Here is a 19582-nt window from a genome sequence, read left to right as displayed (position 1 = left end):
CTACAAAAGCAGAAGACCACATCAGGTTCTACTCCTGTCAGACAAGAAAAGGAATCTGAGGCTGAGAATCATGAGCACAGGCTCTCTCGAAATAGTCTTTTTCAACTGTCCAGTTTCATTTTGTGGAAAAACTATTGTTGTGTGTGAAAATCCATCGAGATCAGCAGTATCTGAAATACTCAAACCAGCCCATCTGGCACTAACATCCATATCATGGTTAAAGTCACAGAGATCACACATTTTCCTCCATTCTAATGTTTGATGTGAACATTAACTGAAGCTCCTGACCTCCACTTGCATGATTGTATGCACTGCACTGCTGCCACATGATTGGCCGATTAGATTACTGCATGAATGTGCAAGTGTACAGGTGTTCCTAATAAAGTGGATGGTGTGTGTGTGTGTATATATGACCTTCATAGAAAGTGTTTTTTTTTTATTTTTATTTTTTTATAAAGTATTGTGCCTCCACAGTAGTTCTCAGCGCCTCGTAGATGATTAAACAACACCAACAGGGCTTCTGCTGTAACAGGATCACAAAGCCACACTGCCTCTGAGCTCTCCAGTTCAAACAATAGTGAGCTTTGAATCTCTTCATATAAACCCCATGCATGAATCAGTGTTATGCCATACACATTACTCCACAGAGGAAGGTCATTCAAAAGTTAGTGCCTCTTTTGAATGAGCAGACTCTTCTTTTTCTTTTCTTTTTTTCTTTTTTAACAAATGACCCTCAATCATCTTTAAAGCGATTTGCTGTTCTCTCAGCCCAGAGGAAGACAAACAGCTATATCCATCACCGCGGCCACGTACGCACCTCAATTATGTGGAGATATGCGGGCGTATCTGGCAAGCTCTTCATCACTGTCTCCTAGCACAAATTTCTTTCCCAACGTCTTCGTTCCTCCTTGCCAATAATGCCATTTCCTGAGCAGTTAAGTGCGCAATATGTAAATGCTATGGGTGGGGATTAATAAAATGGGTTCGGGAAAGGTGCTCGGTTACAAAGCATTATTATTAATGAAAATAAAATGTATAGTTGTATTGCCTATATACTGTTTAATATCTGCTTATATCTTCATGTAACATTGCAACAGCAGATCAAGCATTAAAGTACTTGAAGTTAGGGATAAAAAATAATCAATATTAGGATGGTGTGATACCCAACATGAAGTTACTTTTATTCCTCTTATACCACAGTAATTAAAATGTTTTATTTTTTTTAAATAATAAATAAATAAATGACGCATCATACTTTTTTTTATTTTTATTTTTTATCCATTTATAGCTACAGTGCCCTCCACTAATATGGGCACCCTTAGTAAATATGAGCAAAGAAGGAGGTGACTGTAAAAAGGATGTAAATTTGTTATTTTGTTTGAAGATCTTTTTTAAATTGTATTATTTAGTACTGCCCTTCAGAAGCTATATAAGATATTTACATGATTCCCAGAACAATTTACACCGATCATCCTGTTCAGTGTGGCTCTTAATGTATCGTGTTGCCTTCTTGAGCGTCAGTGAATGTTTGCACATTATGTAATAGTCGTGTACGAGTCTCTCAGTTGTCCGCAGTGTGAAATGTTGGATCTGAACATCATATAGTCGCTGTTGGAAAGGGGTCAAATATGCAGAAGATGCTGAAAAGTAAAGAATGTGCAGGACCTGGAGGATTTTTCTGAAGAACAGTGGGCAGTTTAACTGCTCAGGATAGACAAGGGACTCGTGAACAGCTCTCACAAAACATAAACACAGTCGGTGATCATCCAGGTTATAACACACCACATTAAGAATCAAGGGTGTGTAAACTTTTGAACTGGATCATTTGTGTAAATTCAGTAATTATTGTGTCCTGTGGACTATAAGTAAACATCTGTTGTGTGAAATAGTGCATTCAGGGCAGCATTAATAAATAATTAAAAAAGAAGCAATTTTTATGATTTATTATTATTATTATTATTATTATTATTTAAATTGTTGTTTAAATTATTTAAATGATTATTTAAATAATATATTTATATTTATTATTTAAATAATTATTATATTTAAAACTTTTGACATATTCTGCAAGGGGTATGCAAATTTATGAGCACACCTGTACGTTATAGCAGCTATAAACAGTCGTCCCTTCACTATTCTCTCAAGCTTTTTTTTATTTGCTTTGCAGTTATAATAAGACAAAAAAAAAAAAGACTTTCACATATTACAAAGCACTAACACTCAATTAAAATAAGCATCGCCTTACTGAAACCTTCACCATTTATTATTATTATTAGCCTTAGAAACGATAACGCATTAGGACGAGCACATTAATATAAACGTGATTTGAATTACAGCCAGAATTATAGTTAGAGCTGCTGCTAGAAAATAAATCGGCGCCTTCCAACCAATCAGATTCGAGAATCCAACACCTCTATTGTAATAATAAACAAACTTGTAACACTTTTTTTCTTTTTTTTTTTTTTTTTTTTTTTAAAACATACATTCATTAATGTATCTGGAATATAATCACTGTTAATTATTTTTTTTTGTGCTGAGGATAAAAAGAAAGGCAGTCCTCTGTCGTCCTGCTTTCTGAGCTCGCCTGCTCTTCTCTTTCAGCCTCTTTGAAATTCTGCACATGGGGGGAAAAAAAAAAGGACAAACCTGAATGCAGTAAAACTATCTTTTACAAAGCCTATTGAAATGACGGTCAGGGAAAAAACAACCTGTTCTCACATGCACTTACGTGTGTTTGAGTTTTATACAGAAAAGAGTGCAGCCTCTTTGCTTACACTTTTCTAGCATTTAATTAAAACTTCATTGGCTGTTTATCTTTAATTATGCATATATGCCAAGATTATTGTGTCACATGTGAGCCTGAATATTAATGAATCCTGAACGCATTACTTTGTGGGGAGGAGAGACTAGACATGATGTGCTTACTAACAGAGTTGCATGTTCTCTGTATTTTTGTTTGTTTATTTATTTACTTATTTTCTTCAGTGCAATTTGCCTCTAAGGCTTGTGACCATTTTAGTATTTTCTGAACAGAATTTTAAAATGACTGTCACTTGGAAGACTGACGCAATTTCAGTCAATTATATTATTCATTAAATCTCTCTCTCCCTCCATTTTCTCCCACGCTATTAGTTTTTCAGAATGTCATGTCTAATCAACGTCCCTTTCTCGCCAACGTTCAAAAGCCTCCACACACAATTAACCTCTTAAAGTCCCAGTTATTTCATATTCAGTAATTTGTCAAAAAGCATACACAACTACAAGTTATTTAGAGTTAAGCGCACACGATGAAGGTTTAATACTGAAATTGCACACATCGTTATTCAGACCTCTGAAGTAACTAGAGTCTTAATCTCGATTCAGAAGTTGTGCATGTGTATAAAATTATGAGTTCACTGTAAGCATAGCAAATGAGTGCTCAGTCAGCTTATCCTTCAAGCCATGTGTTTTCTTTACAGGAGAGTTCACTGAATGAACAAAAAGCACTGGCGTCATGTTATTAATCCTACAGCTGAAACTAGGGACTTAAAAGCAAGACGCAATCGCATTCATTACGATTTCATGATCTTGATCAGTCTTGTGGCTTCGTTAGATCGTGTGTACAATTAACAGTCGGTGTAGAATATGAAGGGGGAAAAAAACAGATAATAGAATGTGCTGGATCACGTGCTATTTTACAATAAAAATGAGTTTCATTTTTAAAAGAGTTAGAAGGACTAAACGGCACAGCAATCATGGTATCATCTTTCAAATGCGAATGGAGGATTGTGTGTTTTTAAATGAGCAAAATATCGTGTGACATCGTGAATAATATAATCGCATGTAAAAACCAAAATTAAGTGAAAAATGGGTGAAACTTACCACGTAACTTGCCTTAAAACACTCTAATTATCTACTAATTTTTTTTAATCAAAATATTGGGGGAAATTTGAAGGAAGTATTTTTTTTCCTAAACTGGAAACCTCACAGGCCATTCTACTTGGCTTTATACATTTGGTGAGACTTGATGCACCTTCACTCTGAAGGTTTACTATAGCATATTCTGGCACTAGACTTGAATAATTCTCGTTTTTTCTCAGCCCAAGGAACTGCCCCATGATTTATAATGCTGCTGTAATGACAGCGGATAAATCCCTACCTCTCTGGGGGGAAATCAAGTGTGTGTATTTTGCCTGCATCATGTAGCATACACGGTTGCACAGACGTTTACACGCTGGTTTTCTCCCCAGAGAGCTGATGTTGCGCCGTGGGGAGTAGAGAGAGTGGAGACTAAATAAATACACAAGCTTGAATGGAGAGGAGGGGAGGGGAGGGTACGAAAAAAATAAGTGCCACCTACTGACTTGTACACGAGCTTCACTTACAAAACTAATGCAAATTAATTTTCAATTCAGTTTCATTCATCATGGGTTATGTGATCCTAAAGCTCAAGATAAATGAGAGAATCAAGTGTTTTTACTTGCTAAAACACCAAGTAATGTTATTTCTCACGTTTTATATAGAATGATGTAAATGTAAGAGACCCCATTATATTTAAAAAAAAAAAAAAACAATTCACAAGTTTATATTATGCAGACATTATTTGTTTTGGATTTGAAGCATTTAATGTAGTAGTAAAGAAGTAAGTAAGTAATGAATGCAAAGAAGTAATTAATGCAGGCTATCATTGGGGTTCACTTTAGGTTAAATCCTCCACATTCATCTGCTTCATGAGCCGTGAAATTCTGTAATACAAAGGGGGGAAAACAGTTTCTTTTGAATGAACTGTATTGCTTCCTGTATGTGGAAAAATAAACGTGTTCATTGTACGCTTTGTTCCATACAGTAGTGCTCAGACCTAGAATAGTAGCTCAATAACACAGCTGATCATTCTGTGGTAGAGTGGTTTCCTTTTTCGGCTACAGCTGAGGCTTGGTTTGTTTTGCAAGGGATATGGAGAGGGGAAAAAACAAGTATATTTAACTGACTTTAGCTTTTGCTTTCATTAATATGCAAGATGCTTGATGACTTGCATTGAACTACAGTATATGGCTGAAATAATATGTGGAATTGGGGGGGGTTTAAAGCTGCTGCTTTTCTGCTTTGAACTGCGTTTAGTTCAGATGTAGACACTGCTGCTCGTCATTACCATAAAAACCATCTGTCAAGTGATGGATTTGACACTTTTTTTTGTTGTTGTTGGAACCACTTTTGGATGAAAAATTTCAGTGGTATCCATAACGAATCTAGTGAACTGATGTTAGTCATACTGTAAGTTAGCTTAGCTAAGCAAGTTGAACATACATTGATAGATTTTACTTCACACCAAAGATAGATGATACAAATCGAAGGTGCTGCATTTTTCAAGTCAGAACTTTTAGCTAGGACGTAGGTTATAGAGGGGTCGGTTAGTATCGGAGACACCTACAAAACACCTCCATGACTGTCTCCTATGAAAGATGCATGAAGGCTAGCAGGTCTGCATTAAGTCCCATAGGTCAAACCTTACTTACTTACAGCACCTTTAACCCTGAGAAATGGAAAGTTTTAGCGCACTTGTTTCAAGTGATACGTCTATGAAACGTACCACATCTCGGAGAATGTCAACATTAAGGCATACCAACGATTCTCCATCACATGATGAGCAATAAAGAGACCAAACATGAAGGTTTCTGTATTGTATTTTCGTAAGTACTTACATATAAGTGGGGAATACAAGGGGGTTTGATTTTTATATATTTTTTTAATCCAGGAAAATACAGGAAGTCATAACAGTGCTCTGTACATTTTAAGAGTGAGGCAGAACAGCACTGCCATTTCCGTGCTGTAGCGGGTTCCCATGGAGTCGAGCTTAACGTACAAGTCCACATCAGATGATGAGGTCATGGCAAAGACCTAGTAGCACCTCCTTTTAAAAAAATGACACTGGTTTCAAAACGGCAAACACATGTGCATACATATTTGCACATGTGCATACATGAAAGAAACAATATGAAATGCAAAAAGTTGGTAACATTCTTTCGTTGGTGACATCGAACTGAATTATTAAAGAAAAACCAGCTTGTGTGAGTTGCTACTAGAAACTTGCCGGTACATTTATTAAGCATTAGCGCCCTAGTTGTTGACCGTAGTAATACACTGGACATGTTACTCCATTTTGAATTTACATTCATCCTGAGCCACCATTGCTGTACGTGTGAATTGCTTTGGGTCGGAATCCCAAATATCTTACTGACACTTAACGGGTAAAACCTCGGAAATGTGTTATTTGGAAAAATAGAAAGAAAAATATACAGGATGACCTGTTTCATTTTCATAACTTACATAAATTCCATGAGCTCCAGTACATACTTTTAATATAAATCTTGAATTAAAAAGACTGGGGTTGCTGTGATTGTAGTTTAGGAGGTGCTGCAGGGGTCAGGATCGGGTCCTCTGTGATTCTGAGCTTCAGTGCAAAAGGTCACTGTTTAGCCAGGATAAATCCAACAAATAAACAAAATGACACACATACATTTAGTCATGTTCCAGTCATTTCTTACTGTACGTGAGCCAGACATGAGTTACACACGATGGAGAAAGGAATGTGTGTTTGTGAACGAATGTCTGAAAATGAGGGGAACGTTCCAAAATCATAATCCCTAGAAACAGTCAGTCCCCAACCTACGAAACTCAAACAAAAACATTTCTACACTAGTAAATCGCAGTTTCAGTGCGTACATTAACTTTAATGTGTGCTTTTTAAAAAAAACAAAAAACTACTGCATCTATATAATCAGTGTATCAATAAAGTTGCAAATATGTAAATAACTAAAGAGATATAACAAGGCGTAATTTTTGTGTTTTTACCAACAACTGGCATTTACTAGTGTAAAAAAGGCAAACATAATAATGCATTACGCCCAGTCTTATTTTAATAATTAAAAAAAAAAAATCAACATGAACAAACAACTGGTATAAATAAGAGTAAACAATTTCGCAATAAAAATAAAAATTAGTGAACACAATTTTATTTATCTACAGCACAGATTCACACATCTGTAGCCTTCTTCTGTTTTAATTAGCATTCATTTTTATTTCATTTCATGAACTATAATGGGGAAAAAAAGAGAGATTGAAATGACTGACAAATCGCTACAGAGGTACCAACCTTGCTAACAGGAAAATACGAGAGAGAGAGAGAGAGAATTAATTTATCACAAAAACTTTAGCATGTATGTTGGTATATGAGATGGCTCAACCCCGTCCTCTTTTTTTTTTAATTGACGCACAAAACAGTTCACATAGATAAAGTTGCCATGAAGCGAAAGTAAACGCTACCAGAAGCAAATGCGCTTCTTTCACGTCCCGCTTCCTTTCCCCTTCAGTGAATTAGCTTTTCCACCAGGCAAATTTTAAGTAAATGCTAAGGCTAAACCCATAGATGTCAACCCCTCTGTATCTATCCTCTCTCGAGGAGAACTGAAACATGAAGGTGAATTAACGATGAGCGTCAGGAGACAATAATATGGTATGTACACGAGGCAAAGTGTCTGGAACTGCATGCATGTAAAGCATGTCACAACATTATATGTCCTCTACTGTTCTTTATGAATGTATGTATGTATGTATGATTAGATAATTATCACAAGACACACATTTACAAATCGGGGGGGAATAACAGCTGGCTGTGTCTCAGACTCTCCTTTCATGCATACGAATGCTGGAGATATGAAGATATTTTAATGTCATAACATATAAAGCGGCTTCCTTCGCCTCTGCTAATATCAATTTCAATTACACACAGTAGTCTGGGTAGTTACCCATTTTGCATTGGCCCTTTGGGATGTAAACAAACATGGTGTCAACACAAAGGTTGTGATGATTAAAAGTGATTTAATAAGGCATCTGACTTTACCAGGAAAATGAGTGAACCGGAGATGTCATGCCAAATGGACGTAGTATGATGTAGAAAATGCTACACACACAAAACGTAATAATAATAATCATAAAAAAAATAATGTGGCACAAAGATGATGATGAAAAATGGAAGAGAGAGACAATATTTGTCAACACTAGCCACAATGCTCTATGGTCTTTGATATTTACTGAATTAGATTGCCAATGATGACGTGAAGACGACCCCTCCTGAAATACCTTTCTCTGAGTACAATGGAAATCTGCACTACAAAGGCCTCTTTGTTGGAGAATACTTGGATGTTTGAAAAAGAGAACCCCCCCCCAAAAAAAACAAAAAACAAACAAAAAAAACCCCAAAACAAAAGACCAAACAACTACGGACACAGTGTGGCATTATTCTGAGAAATATCCTGTCCACAGAAGGGTGACCCATACCGTCTCCCAACCAGACTGATGAAGTAATTGAGGAATCCATTTTGACACCACTGCTCAGAACTCAAAAGTCTGTGTGTTCCCTTCAAAATTGTATGTCCTCTTTGCCTGAGAAAGACTGACATACACTCTAAAGCCATTTGTGCTAGCGATGTAAAAGATCACCTAGTCTCGTATTTGGCTTTCCATCCACAGTTTTTAAGCAACAGTTCCAAAAACGTGAACGTTTAAAAGAGCAAGAGCACTGTGCAAAGTATCACCCCGGAGAAACAGGACAGGAGGCCCTTGGTCACATTCTCCATTCGTGTGAAAAGATAAATTCTTAAGAGTGAGGGGGGGGGGGGGGGGGGAGAAGATTAGAAAGGAAAGGTTTGTTTAAGAAATCCCAAAGCCACCATTAGGCTATTTCTTTTATCCTGCGCATGTAGTCGTGTAGTTCTTCAGGGTCCTGGAACCCCATGTCCTGACACACCCACTGGATATCATCGTCGTCTGCGATGGGGATTGAGTTGTAGGGCAGCTCGTCAGCAGGAAGTGTGGTGAAGGTGGTGAATTTCACTCGTTTGCGCTTGGATGTGGGAGAACTTGCATCTTCGCCATGCTCCTTGGTGGAGCCGCCTGAGCTGCCATCTCCTCGCCCGTGCACTTGGCTTTGCACACTTGTCTGGGAGCTGCCACTGCTGTGGTGATCTCCATGGCAGCAAGTCTGTGGCCCTTCCAAAGGATTACTTGGACTTTCTGCTGTCTGGGGTGAAAGGTCGCTCTGAGCTTGTAAGGGCTGCCCGTTTCCTAGGAACACCCAGTGGTGGGAGTGGTCCATGTTGGCTTGACCTTCAGGTGGGATTCGCTTGTGGCGGTACTTGAGGACAAACACAATGCAGTTGATCAAGAAGACCAGAATGGCCAGGCAAAAAACTCCCAAGAGGGCATACATCCCAATCTCCAAGTCGGTCATATTGCGAGGCGAGTGGGTAAACTCCTCTTCCTCACCCCCTTCCTCCACAGTTGGCCGATCCTGGTTACTGATAGTAGGGAAATTGGTATAGTCAATTGGCACGCTTGCAGGCTGCTCATTTGATGGCTCGTATCCAGTACCACCCGTGTTAGGATCGAGGCTCGGTCTCCTTGTGTTGAGTGGCACTTTAGGCTCCAACTCCACCTCTACCTCTTCCTCTTCCGAGTCCTCGTCAGGCCCAAACCGCACTTTCACATGAACTGGAGAAGAAGCGATTACGCTCTTTCGTTTAGTCTTCTGGCAGGCTTCACATATGGTCATTTCCACACGTACGAGCTCCCCGGATCCCTCCCCCTCTGCAACGATGACCGGCCACCTTTGCTGAGGCTCCTGAGAAATGGAGGCCACCTTGTCGTCCAGTGTGGAAGCATTAAGGTTGTAATCCTTGGGGTCATATATGCTTAGAGGGGCTGCTGTGTTGTCGCTGAAGTAAGCCCAAATGGAGAGACTGGCTTCCTGTAAAATAAAAAAAGTAAAGAAAAGAAAATAGGAATCAATCATGGCATTAGCATTCTCCTGAAGTACCATGCCATTTTCAGGCAGCACTTCACTGAAACTGCCCACCTCCTGTATAACATGAAACAAAGAACCACTACACAGAAACCGTTAGTTAGAGCAGGAAACAGAACCATGTCATTTCTTTGCTTAAATGGATATAAAACTAAATGTATAAGATGGATAGGTTAGCCTGTACATATTGAATAAAAACCTTAGGATAAAAAGGACTAATGAGATGCTGCAGGGGTCAGTATTAGGTCCTCTATGATTCTCATCCCAAGTGTAATCGTCTCTGTTTACTCGCAACTTGTACTTCGATTTTCAAATGTAGAGCTTCTGTGCAAAATGCATAAAGATTAGGTGTGCAATAGACAAACAAAATGACAGATATGTCAATGATTTTCAGTCAGTCTTTCGAAGAAATTGTGCATTTTTATTACACAACAGATTCCCATAACTGAAAATGAAAAAAATAAAATAAATAAGTACAACAGTATGAGCTCCTGCTTGTTGTGCATCTTAGGCATGACACTGCCTTTGAACTCATTTGCTTGTCCTTGAGGTTTAATTAAGCATTATCATATCTAACCTTAGCATTCACTTCATTAGTATTGGCAAAGCATCACAGCTCGTCTCTTCTTTGTAATCAAGCCTTTGTTATAACCACAGAATGTTAACCTCATAGGTACCTTGCCATCATATGTACTCATGGCGCAGCTAGCCAACAGAGAGAACTCTGTGGCTTCATAGCCTTCAAATCATATCCGTCAGGAACATGGACCAAAGTGAAATGGCACTGACGCAAGCCTTGTGCTCATGTCACACAAGGAACAAGCTGGCATTTAACAGACTGCTTCCATTTACACCTAAAATGACAGCACCCTATGCGTGATGGAAGTCAGGAAAACAGTAGAAGGAAAACCTATTTTGACACAATGCTTTTTCGCCAACTGTGGCAAAGTGGGTTTTCCTTTGTCCACTCCATCCTCCTCCTCCTCACATACACATATGAGGAACAAAGTCTTTTGCCTGGCTACACACTGTTGCACTTACTAGTGACCCTGTCAAAGACTTTTGTCATGGTTGCTTTGACATTCTGTCCTAGTTGCAGTTAGAGTCACTTGTCAGGAAGAAGGTGGTCTTTGACATGCACGGTTCATCTAAAACATTGAAGCAGATGTGCGTCTGTGATGAACCTAGGAACTTCTGCTCTGGGAACACACAGCTGTGGATTAAATGGTTAAGACAGTCCTCTGATATTTTGGTACAGATGGATATGATATTCAAATTAAACATGAAAGCGAGTAATAGTAGTTTGGTGTGACCAAGAACTTTTGTTTTTGTTTTATGTCCATAGCATAGAACAATTATTTGAACATGCCAGTCAAGCAGACATGAGCAAAGAGCTTGGGTGTATGCCATTGGGTATAGGCCCTCTTAGGTCACCCACGTTAGGTTTAGGGGAATCTAAAGATGCAGAAATGCCAGCAGGGTCAGTCGGGTGTGTGAATTCTAGCTTTGACAGTTCCTCAAACTCTGCTACATCACTCAGGTTCACAATAGCTTGGAGCCTATCCCAGAGGACTCGGGGCACAAGGTGGGGGATACCCTGGATGGGGTGCCATCCCATTGTCGGGCACAATCACAGGGTACAATTCGACACACACCCATTCGCACATTATGGGCAATTTGGACATGCCAATCAGCCTACAACGTATGTCTTGGGGGGTGAACACTGCGCCTATTTCTATCTGTATTTGTATCTGTTTCGAATAAATTATCTCTTCATTCCAAGTAACATATTGGTATTAGGTTACATCCCTATTGTAAAGTATGAACTCAAAACAAAATGATGACACACAGGATTAGTACAGGGGACAAAGTAGAGGCACGAATGAGGACAAGGCAGGCCGGGTCCTAACCTGCCGCAGCTTTGTTCATTTATCATGGATGGCAGATGTATGAGAGTGCTCGAGGGCAAACTTTCCAGGACAGCGCAGCGACAGCAATGGCTTCAAGCTTTTCCTCTGAGAGCCAAGTGACCAGAACAAAGGACGGCTATTGCAGGCTTTTATGGTTTGAGCACTTACTGTATGACCCCTGCATTACACTTATTAAATCCACGGGTGGATGAGCTGTGTGTGTGTATGTGGGTGCGTGTGTTGGTGGTGGCAGCAATTAGCTTCCAATGCTTGAGTGGCCAGCCATCATAAAATGCCTATTTTTTTTGCATGCAGAGAACAGAACAGCAAAAAGATGAACAAAAGTGTATTGGAACTGGGGAACATGCCCAAGATGTTGGACAAATTAGCACTGTGGTGTTTATTGGCCCTTGCTCCAAAATACAGGCCTCAATTAAAGAATGGGAAGGATCACAAAGCAAATGTACAGTGCTCCCCTGATGCGGGGAAGGAACAGACGTGGTGGCATGTTCTTTGGCTTCTCATTAAGCAGGATGCTGTCTCATTAGGAGCAGTGATACTGGGCAAGATCTGAATTCATCTGAATGTCAAACAATCCTTTATTGCACCAATGGGGCTCAGCCTGGTAGAGCAAGCTAGAGCTAATTGGCCAGTGGGGTCTGGCTGAGGCTTCACCTGTCACCAAGGGGCTGTGTTGATCTGATTTAGATTACACGCATATTAGAGGGGGGCAAACAAGCTGGAGTATCGATCACGTAATGTTATAATAGAGCTAAAGCTCCGTATTTAAAAAAAACAAACAAAAAAAAAACTTTTGTTTCTAAATATTAATGTCTGAGATGTGTGGTCTATATCTATTATTATTTTCATTGCAATCAAATGAAGAAGTCTGAAGGGAGATATAGCTTCCCTTGATGGTGTTTGTAAAAAATAGCGTTAATTATTAAGCTGGTTAACTTTTCCAGCTTATTCATCCTTCTGAGGACTTTTCCCCCCCAGACACTATTCATTTCTTATTCTTTTTTTTTCTGTTGGAATATCACACCCAATGGAGGGTAAAGCGTTATCATTGGGGATGTCCAAAAGTACATGTATATAAAAACAAATCAACTAGTCTCAACTAATTGGTCCTTACAAAGGCAATATAAAGTCTGTCTTATACCAGTCTATTAGCTAATTCTCATGTTTCATTAATATAATACACATGGACTGGAGTTAAGAATTGTGATGACACCAAGGACAGGTTGGGACACGTTAGATGGAGCATTAATATAAATTATCTAATAAAAACAATGAGGTGCAAACTGGACTATACAAATACAGGAATGTAGTAGAAACATGGTGATAATTTATAGATTTTCTATTAAACTATTAAATTATCAACACCCATAACCGTGTTGACGTTTTGAAAGTCAGTTGCTAGACTGGATCATGACAGTCACTTGGCATATTATCAATCTATAGATGTTTTATAAAGTGTCTAAAGTGAATTATTTCAATCAAGTGTTACTGTTTAAGTATTTGACCTCACGAATCCATTAGACTGCTGTCAGAACTAAAGGTCTGTGTGAGTATTTGTATTGCTTGAGGTTCCAGTATTTGAATACCAAAATCAGTGTTTAGGTATGCTTTATGCTCCACAATAAGTCAGTGAAAGTGTGTGGTGGTGTTTGGTGGACACCCAGGACTATTATCAACCGCAATACATCATCCCCACAGCGACGCATGGTAGTGGGAGCATCACGGTATCGGGATGCTGGACAGCCAAATACAGGGAAATCCTAGAAGAAAACCTATTCCAGTCTGCAAGAGCATCTGTTCCAGTCTCATTTACCTCAAGTCAGGACAAGGCCCCTAAGCATAGTGCCATATCAGGATACATTGGAGTGGTTCAAATCCAAAAACCTGAATGGGTGAGAACGACCCGGTCAAAGCCCAGACCTCAATCTGACTGAGAATCTGTGTCAAGACTTCACGATTGCTGTTCACTAACAATTTTCCCAAGACGAATTATCAGTATCCAGATCTGCAAACATGATCGAGAGATATCCAAGAAGACTTAAAAACTAAAATTGCACCCAAAGGTGGTTCTACCAGGTATTGGCCCAGGGAACTGAATGCTTGTCTGACGAACAAATGCCAGCCTTAAAATGTCAGGTAAAGCTTTTCTTGTGTGTTTTAATAATTCTGCTCATTATTTCTGTCTATGAAACGCAAACAAGTGCGCTGCAACATTCAGCAGGAATGTTTAATTGCAGGGGAATATTACTTGATTATGCCAAAAGGACCCCCATTCCCCTTCCAAAGGTTAACCAAATATCTGTTTATTAAAATTGGGCAGAAACCATATCCCTAAGGAGAACACTAACTGATAGTCAATGATTCAGGCCCATCCCTAGTTGTAAGGTAATACTAAAGGGCATTTGCTATTTGTTATCTTATATTGAACGCATCGCCTCTTTTGAAGGACACAGCCATTGTAAATCAAATCATAGCTAAGAACCTGGAAGTACCTGTTTAAGAGTGGAGAGCGTCTGTAGCCCTGTTGCCTTTGCCACCATGGTGTGACTGTTTCCTGGGCTGGGCTGGAGACTCAGGCTGAGTCCAGAAATAGCGTGGACACGCAGATCCATTATGGAAACTTTATCATCCAGTACAGAGAACGGTACCTCGCCCAACATGGCCTCCACCGCCAGTGGGGATTCAACCTGGAAAAAATAACAATGTATGATTTTTAGGTATGAAACCGAGCTAGTCAGTCAAGGATTGACGTACTGTAGATTTCACTAAAATCTGTTGTGAAATGGGATTTTGTACTGTAACAGAGAAAGTAAGAACAGAAAAGGATGAATATTAGGAAGCAAGAGAGTGACTAAAGCAATATTTAGTGGGTGGATCATATACCGACAGATGTTGTGACCAGAGGGCAAAGTAAGAAGGGGAAAAAAGTATCCAACAGCCAACATAGTTAGCTTCCTCAAAGGTCCCCAAAGCTGCCATTTTAGAGCCATTACTACCACAGTTCAGCATTCCAATAGGCAAAAAAACAGGTGCAGGATAAATAATAAAGGGTGGTTATTATTTAGCTGTTTGTGGCTCCAATGTGTGAAACCTCAGTTAGCTTCTAGAATATGCTTGCAAATAGACCAATATACACACACAGGTGTTGAATTAAGAGATGCTATGGAACACACTTTGCTGTCATTTTTTTGTGTCCACTTGTTCTCGTAGATTTTGTAAGAGAATATGAACACATGGCATATGATGAGCTTTATCATTCAATGCAGAAATAATTCGTAGGAGAAGACTTTGAGCAAAGCTCCTGAAGTAACCGCCCGAGTTTCTGCAGCTGGAGTAAGAATGGACAGGAAGGAATTTAAAAACAAACAAACCCTCAAATATTCAAAGATAATCAATTCAAGAAATGACTTTACCAATAAACCCAAAGCCTAGTTAGGACCTGATCAAGATGTTTCATTTTTTAATCAATGTCTACTTGTCTGGAAGGGCTACATCTATTCTGCATGTACACGTATGCAGTATTATGTAAGTCAGGAAGGAAAAACCAATTTCTGTCCATACTGAGGTCTGAAAATCCAAACAGAACAAGTTGGGGGGGGGGGGAGTGCAAATCCACTGCAAAACCTCCTCCAGTTTAAACGAGAAATGTCAAAAAAAAATATCATACCTATAGTAACTTGAACAGCAAGAAAAGAAAATCCTCAGCTTTTCCAAAACATCAACAAAATAACATCAATGTCAATGAAGCTGTAGCCGATTATGCCATTATTTTCACTTGCGGTTGAACCCGATTAAAAAAAATCTGAAGCGTAATATTAGTGCCAATAATGGGCTGTATAATGGGCTCAATCACATTGGCTTCGGAGGTGGACGGATTTAACGAGCGGCCAAGCGGGCAGAGCAGCGGTTCTTGCCCATTTAGCCCTGAAAGCCCGTAATGGCTTTTAATAGTGCTTGAAAATCTCCAGCCTCTGCGCAGTGCATTTGGCAATGTGCTGTTATTCCATCTCTCTTTTTAAAAAATGCTCTCAAAATGAGAGCTCTCCAAGAGCGGCGATGTATCTTTTCGCATTTTGTACACCCAGCCTCATTAGAAGCCCACATCTGTTAGGACGCATTGCTCGGCCAGGGCCCGAGAGGCTCGGAAACGCACTCAGTCCTCCGAACGGATGGCGTTGTTCTATCTGCATTATTCTGTGATGTACTGAAGCACGGCCTGATGCATCCAGGTCTGTGCAAAGATGTACATTAGGTGTTCTCTTTGTAAACAGTGGACTAGTTCAACAAACAGCCTTCATATTAAACCATAATGAACTTTCCTTTACTTTCACACTATCTGTTGTTACCCAGATGAAGATGGGTTCCCTTCTGAGTCTGCTTCCTTTCAAGGTTTCTGCCTCTTAACATCTTAGGGAGGTTTTCCTCGCCACCGGCTCGCTCAATTGGGATAAATTCACACACTTAAAATCTGTATCCTGTGTTTATATGTTTCTGTAAAGCTGCTTTGAGACAATGACCACTGTAAAAAGCGCTATACAAATAAAATAAAATGAATTCTCTTGTCAGATATGGCAATGGCATATGTCCAATGAAATACAGTTCACTAACCAGCCCATTTTATTTATATGTATATATATTATAAACGGAGGATGCTGAGAAATATATAATTAAATCAATTAGTTTCCTGACTGCAGTTTTCTTTTTCCTTTACAAGTTGGGTGCATGTTTCAAAGCTGAGGGACTTCTAGCATGAGTGATTTTGTGTGTGTGTGTGTGTGTGTGAGAGAGAGAGAGAGTCAGAGTGTCAACGTCTGCCAGAAAAGCTCATTTGTTTTAGATTCAAGAAGCTTGCAATTAGTTTCTTGTGCTGGCTGCTACACCTGTGTTTGATGTCTGTGTTTTTTAACAGCCAAAGTGCTGTATACTTGAAGAGCTTTCAGAGACTGAAAAAAAAAGTGTGCTAACCAGTTTTCCACAAAATTAATTACAGCGGTTGGTCTACACGGCTTACCAATTAATTCACAAGAGTTCAAATAATCCATTCAAAAAACGCAGAGCATGTGAACTATTTATCCTGCTGCTTCAGCCCATTAGATGTAATACATTTCTAAACAATGCAGTATTGATTCACTTATATTTGCTCCTAACAAATGCATTAAAATATGCATTTCCTGTGATGAATAGTGCACTTAGAGGTTTCTCTGAAACTTTAGTGGCAAAGTGGCCAATGCAATGACTCAGAGTCAGAATTGAAAGAACAATGATTCAAAGATTCATTTAAATATTCTAATGTATAAAGATTCACAGATGAGAGAATCAAAGCTTTGTAAGTAAAAGAACAATGATTCAAAGATTCCAAAAATGAGAGAATGATTCAAAGCTTCTAAAGTCAATATACTGTAGAAAGTTTCCTAGATGAGCGAATAATGAAGCAAAGATTCATAAGTGAAAGAACAAACTGTTCAAATATTTCAAAATGAATGCATGATTCAAAGACTAAAGTGTACAATGATTCAAAGAATCGGAGATGAAAGAATAATGAATAAAACATTTCTATGTGAAAGAACAATTCAAAGATTCAAAAGTCTCACATATCCAGAATTTTTATTTATTTATTTATTTATTTACTTATTTTTATAATTAGGTCCCCTCTTTCGAACCTGTTTCAAATTCTTTCCAGATAGCATTCTACATGGAACAATGCAATGAGCTACACAATGATTTCCAAAAGGACAGCACTGGCCTTTAATTATTAACAACGTCGTTCCTTCTGTAATTAGCTGACTTTCTTTGTGTGTGAGAGATGGCTTGATTGCAAAAGATGGAAGAAAAATACAAAGTGTACCCCAGTTGGGTCACAAACTCTTTCTCAACTGTCTCTCTCAGAAAATTAAGTAGTACTACAATAGTTCTAGCAGACAGACAGAACAGACACGTACTACTCTGGGATTATTTCATGGAATTTAACCTCTAATGACAAAGTCACTGGGAAGAGTCACGCTGACCTTGGACTCCTAGCAGATACTGACTCAAATGAACATACTCATTGTTGCCAATTTTCTCCTATTGAAACATGTCGTATGCCCTGAATGTGCTGAGGAAATTAGCCCTGTTAAGACTGAAAAGACTGAACCGGGTCAGAAGCGAGGACATAAAGATAATAACATCACCCCTCACATGACATTTGTTTATTCTCCGAGTTATTTTCTATCCGTGACTGAAATGTCATTTTGAATAACAGACTAAGGTAACTTCAGTGACACAGACTCAGACAGCAACGTCTAAGCAGATTTAGAAACACAGGGGCTATATGATGCAGCAGGGCGATCATAATTGGGCTTTGTAGATTAGGTCGACTGTTTACTGTCATATCTAGTGGCATCACATTAATCTAGCCCATTTCCTGGAACTCGCCTTTGTTCCAGCTATAAATTAACACATCTGATCAGCATCTGAGTCAGGAGCTTTACATAAGGCTTGAAACGCACGACATGGTTTTAGCCCTGATTTCCCAGTCACCGAATAATTTTGGGGCTCAGGGACTATCTATGACCGTTGACTTTACTGGAATTCAAATTGGTGGTCGCTCACTGTGTTCAACAATTTTTGGTGCAATCAGAACAATGTAGTGTCTCCCCAAATTGGAGGGTTGGCCGTTCTGGATTCCAAGAGTCATTATAACCCCGCAGTTTGATACTAACCAGGCACTCAGGAAACTGTACAAGACTGATTATAAAACAGGAAACCATGCTCCGTGATCACTTGATCTTTTCTAAACCCCCTTCTGGTATGCATTCAAACTCCTCCTTCAATCAGATCACTCCTCTTTCCTGTTCCTGTCTTCCTATAGGCTGATGCTTGAACCAGTAAGTCACTCAAGGGCCCGGTGACTACCAATTTGTGGTCCCTTACAAACAATTAACAACCAACAAGTGACATCAGTAATGTAAACATGGCTTCAGTGGATATATCTCTTGGTTGGGTACCCCATGCTAGAGGGAACACTTCAAATACCCCTTGCCCCTTACCTTCAGTATGGTAGTTCCCTGCTCCAGGGCCACCAACACGGTGTGATCCACTAACTCCGCCACACGGGGATCCACAATTTTAAGCGAGTCCTGCACCAGGTCGGTGACATCCACCTGCCAGTCAGGCCCCAGCATAGTAATCACCTGGTTGGTGCCCTCGCTGGAGGTAGTGTGGAACTGGGTGAGAACCTTCACCTGGGCTCGCTGGTACTGCAGCGTGCAGCCACGGCTCACCTTCCTCTCATCATCGTCATCGTCATCACTGTCACGTGTCGACCTGCATGGGAAAATGTACTAAATGTTTTAGTCTACAGTTGCCTTTTTTTTTTTTTTACAAGCATCAAATGCCGAATCGTACGGACATTTCTGGCTACAGTCATGCATCTCCTCCCCCCCAATACTTATAAACTAGACCTGTCTGTCAGTGTGAGAGATGAAGCTGCCTTCCCAGCCTGCTTCTGACATGCAAAAACAGGACAAGAGATTGTTGTTGACCGACAAATCATGCACAGCCCAATCATTATCAGCAGCTGGGTGGAATGAAAAACAGATCCACTTCACAATACGTCAAAAGCTTCAGCTGGTAAAGACAGAGGGGGGAAAAAAAGATAGAGAAGAAATAGATAGATAGATAGATGGATTCGCCCCCACTGAGGTTGTCCAGGTTCTGCTGTAAAACTGTAAGGCAGCTCTGTGAAGGGTGACTACACCCACAAATACTCTCTCAAGTCACAGAGTTTATTTCCACCAGGAAGTTTTAGGTTTTGTCCCAACTCATTAAGATCTAG

At 39.5% G+C, this 19582-nt stretch overlaps 1 protein-coding gene across 2 annotated transcripts in view; it reads right to left on the bottom strand.

Moving 5' to 3' along the window:
• Positions 1-5644: 5644 nt before the first annotated feature.
• Positions 5645-19582, bottom strand: part of tmem132e (transmembrane protein 132E) — a 270644-nt gene continuing 256706 nt past the window's right edge. For both annotated transcript variants that reach the window (XM_017460449.3, XM_017460448.3), the window contains exons 7-9: positions 18795-19071; positions 14259-14453; positions 5645-9781 (exon numbers count right to left, since the gene is read on the bottom strand). In XM_017460449.3, coding sequence (XP_017315938.1) covers positions 8708-9781; positions 14259-14453; positions 18795-19071 — 1546 coding nt within the window. In that variant the 3' untranslated portion in view covers positions 5645-8707. The remainder of the gene's footprint in view (positions 9782-14258; positions 14454-18794; positions 19072-19582) is intronic.

This window comes from Ictalurus punctatus, chromosome 28 (genome assembly GCF_001660625.3).
Source record: "Ictalurus punctatus breed USDA103 chromosome 28, Coco_2.0, whole genome shotgun sequence".
Lineage (NCBI taxonomy): Eukaryota > Metazoa > Chordata > Actinopteri > Siluriformes > Ictaluridae > Ictalurus > Ictalurus punctatus.
This window is presented reverse-complemented; position numbering and strand designations above follow the sequence as displayed.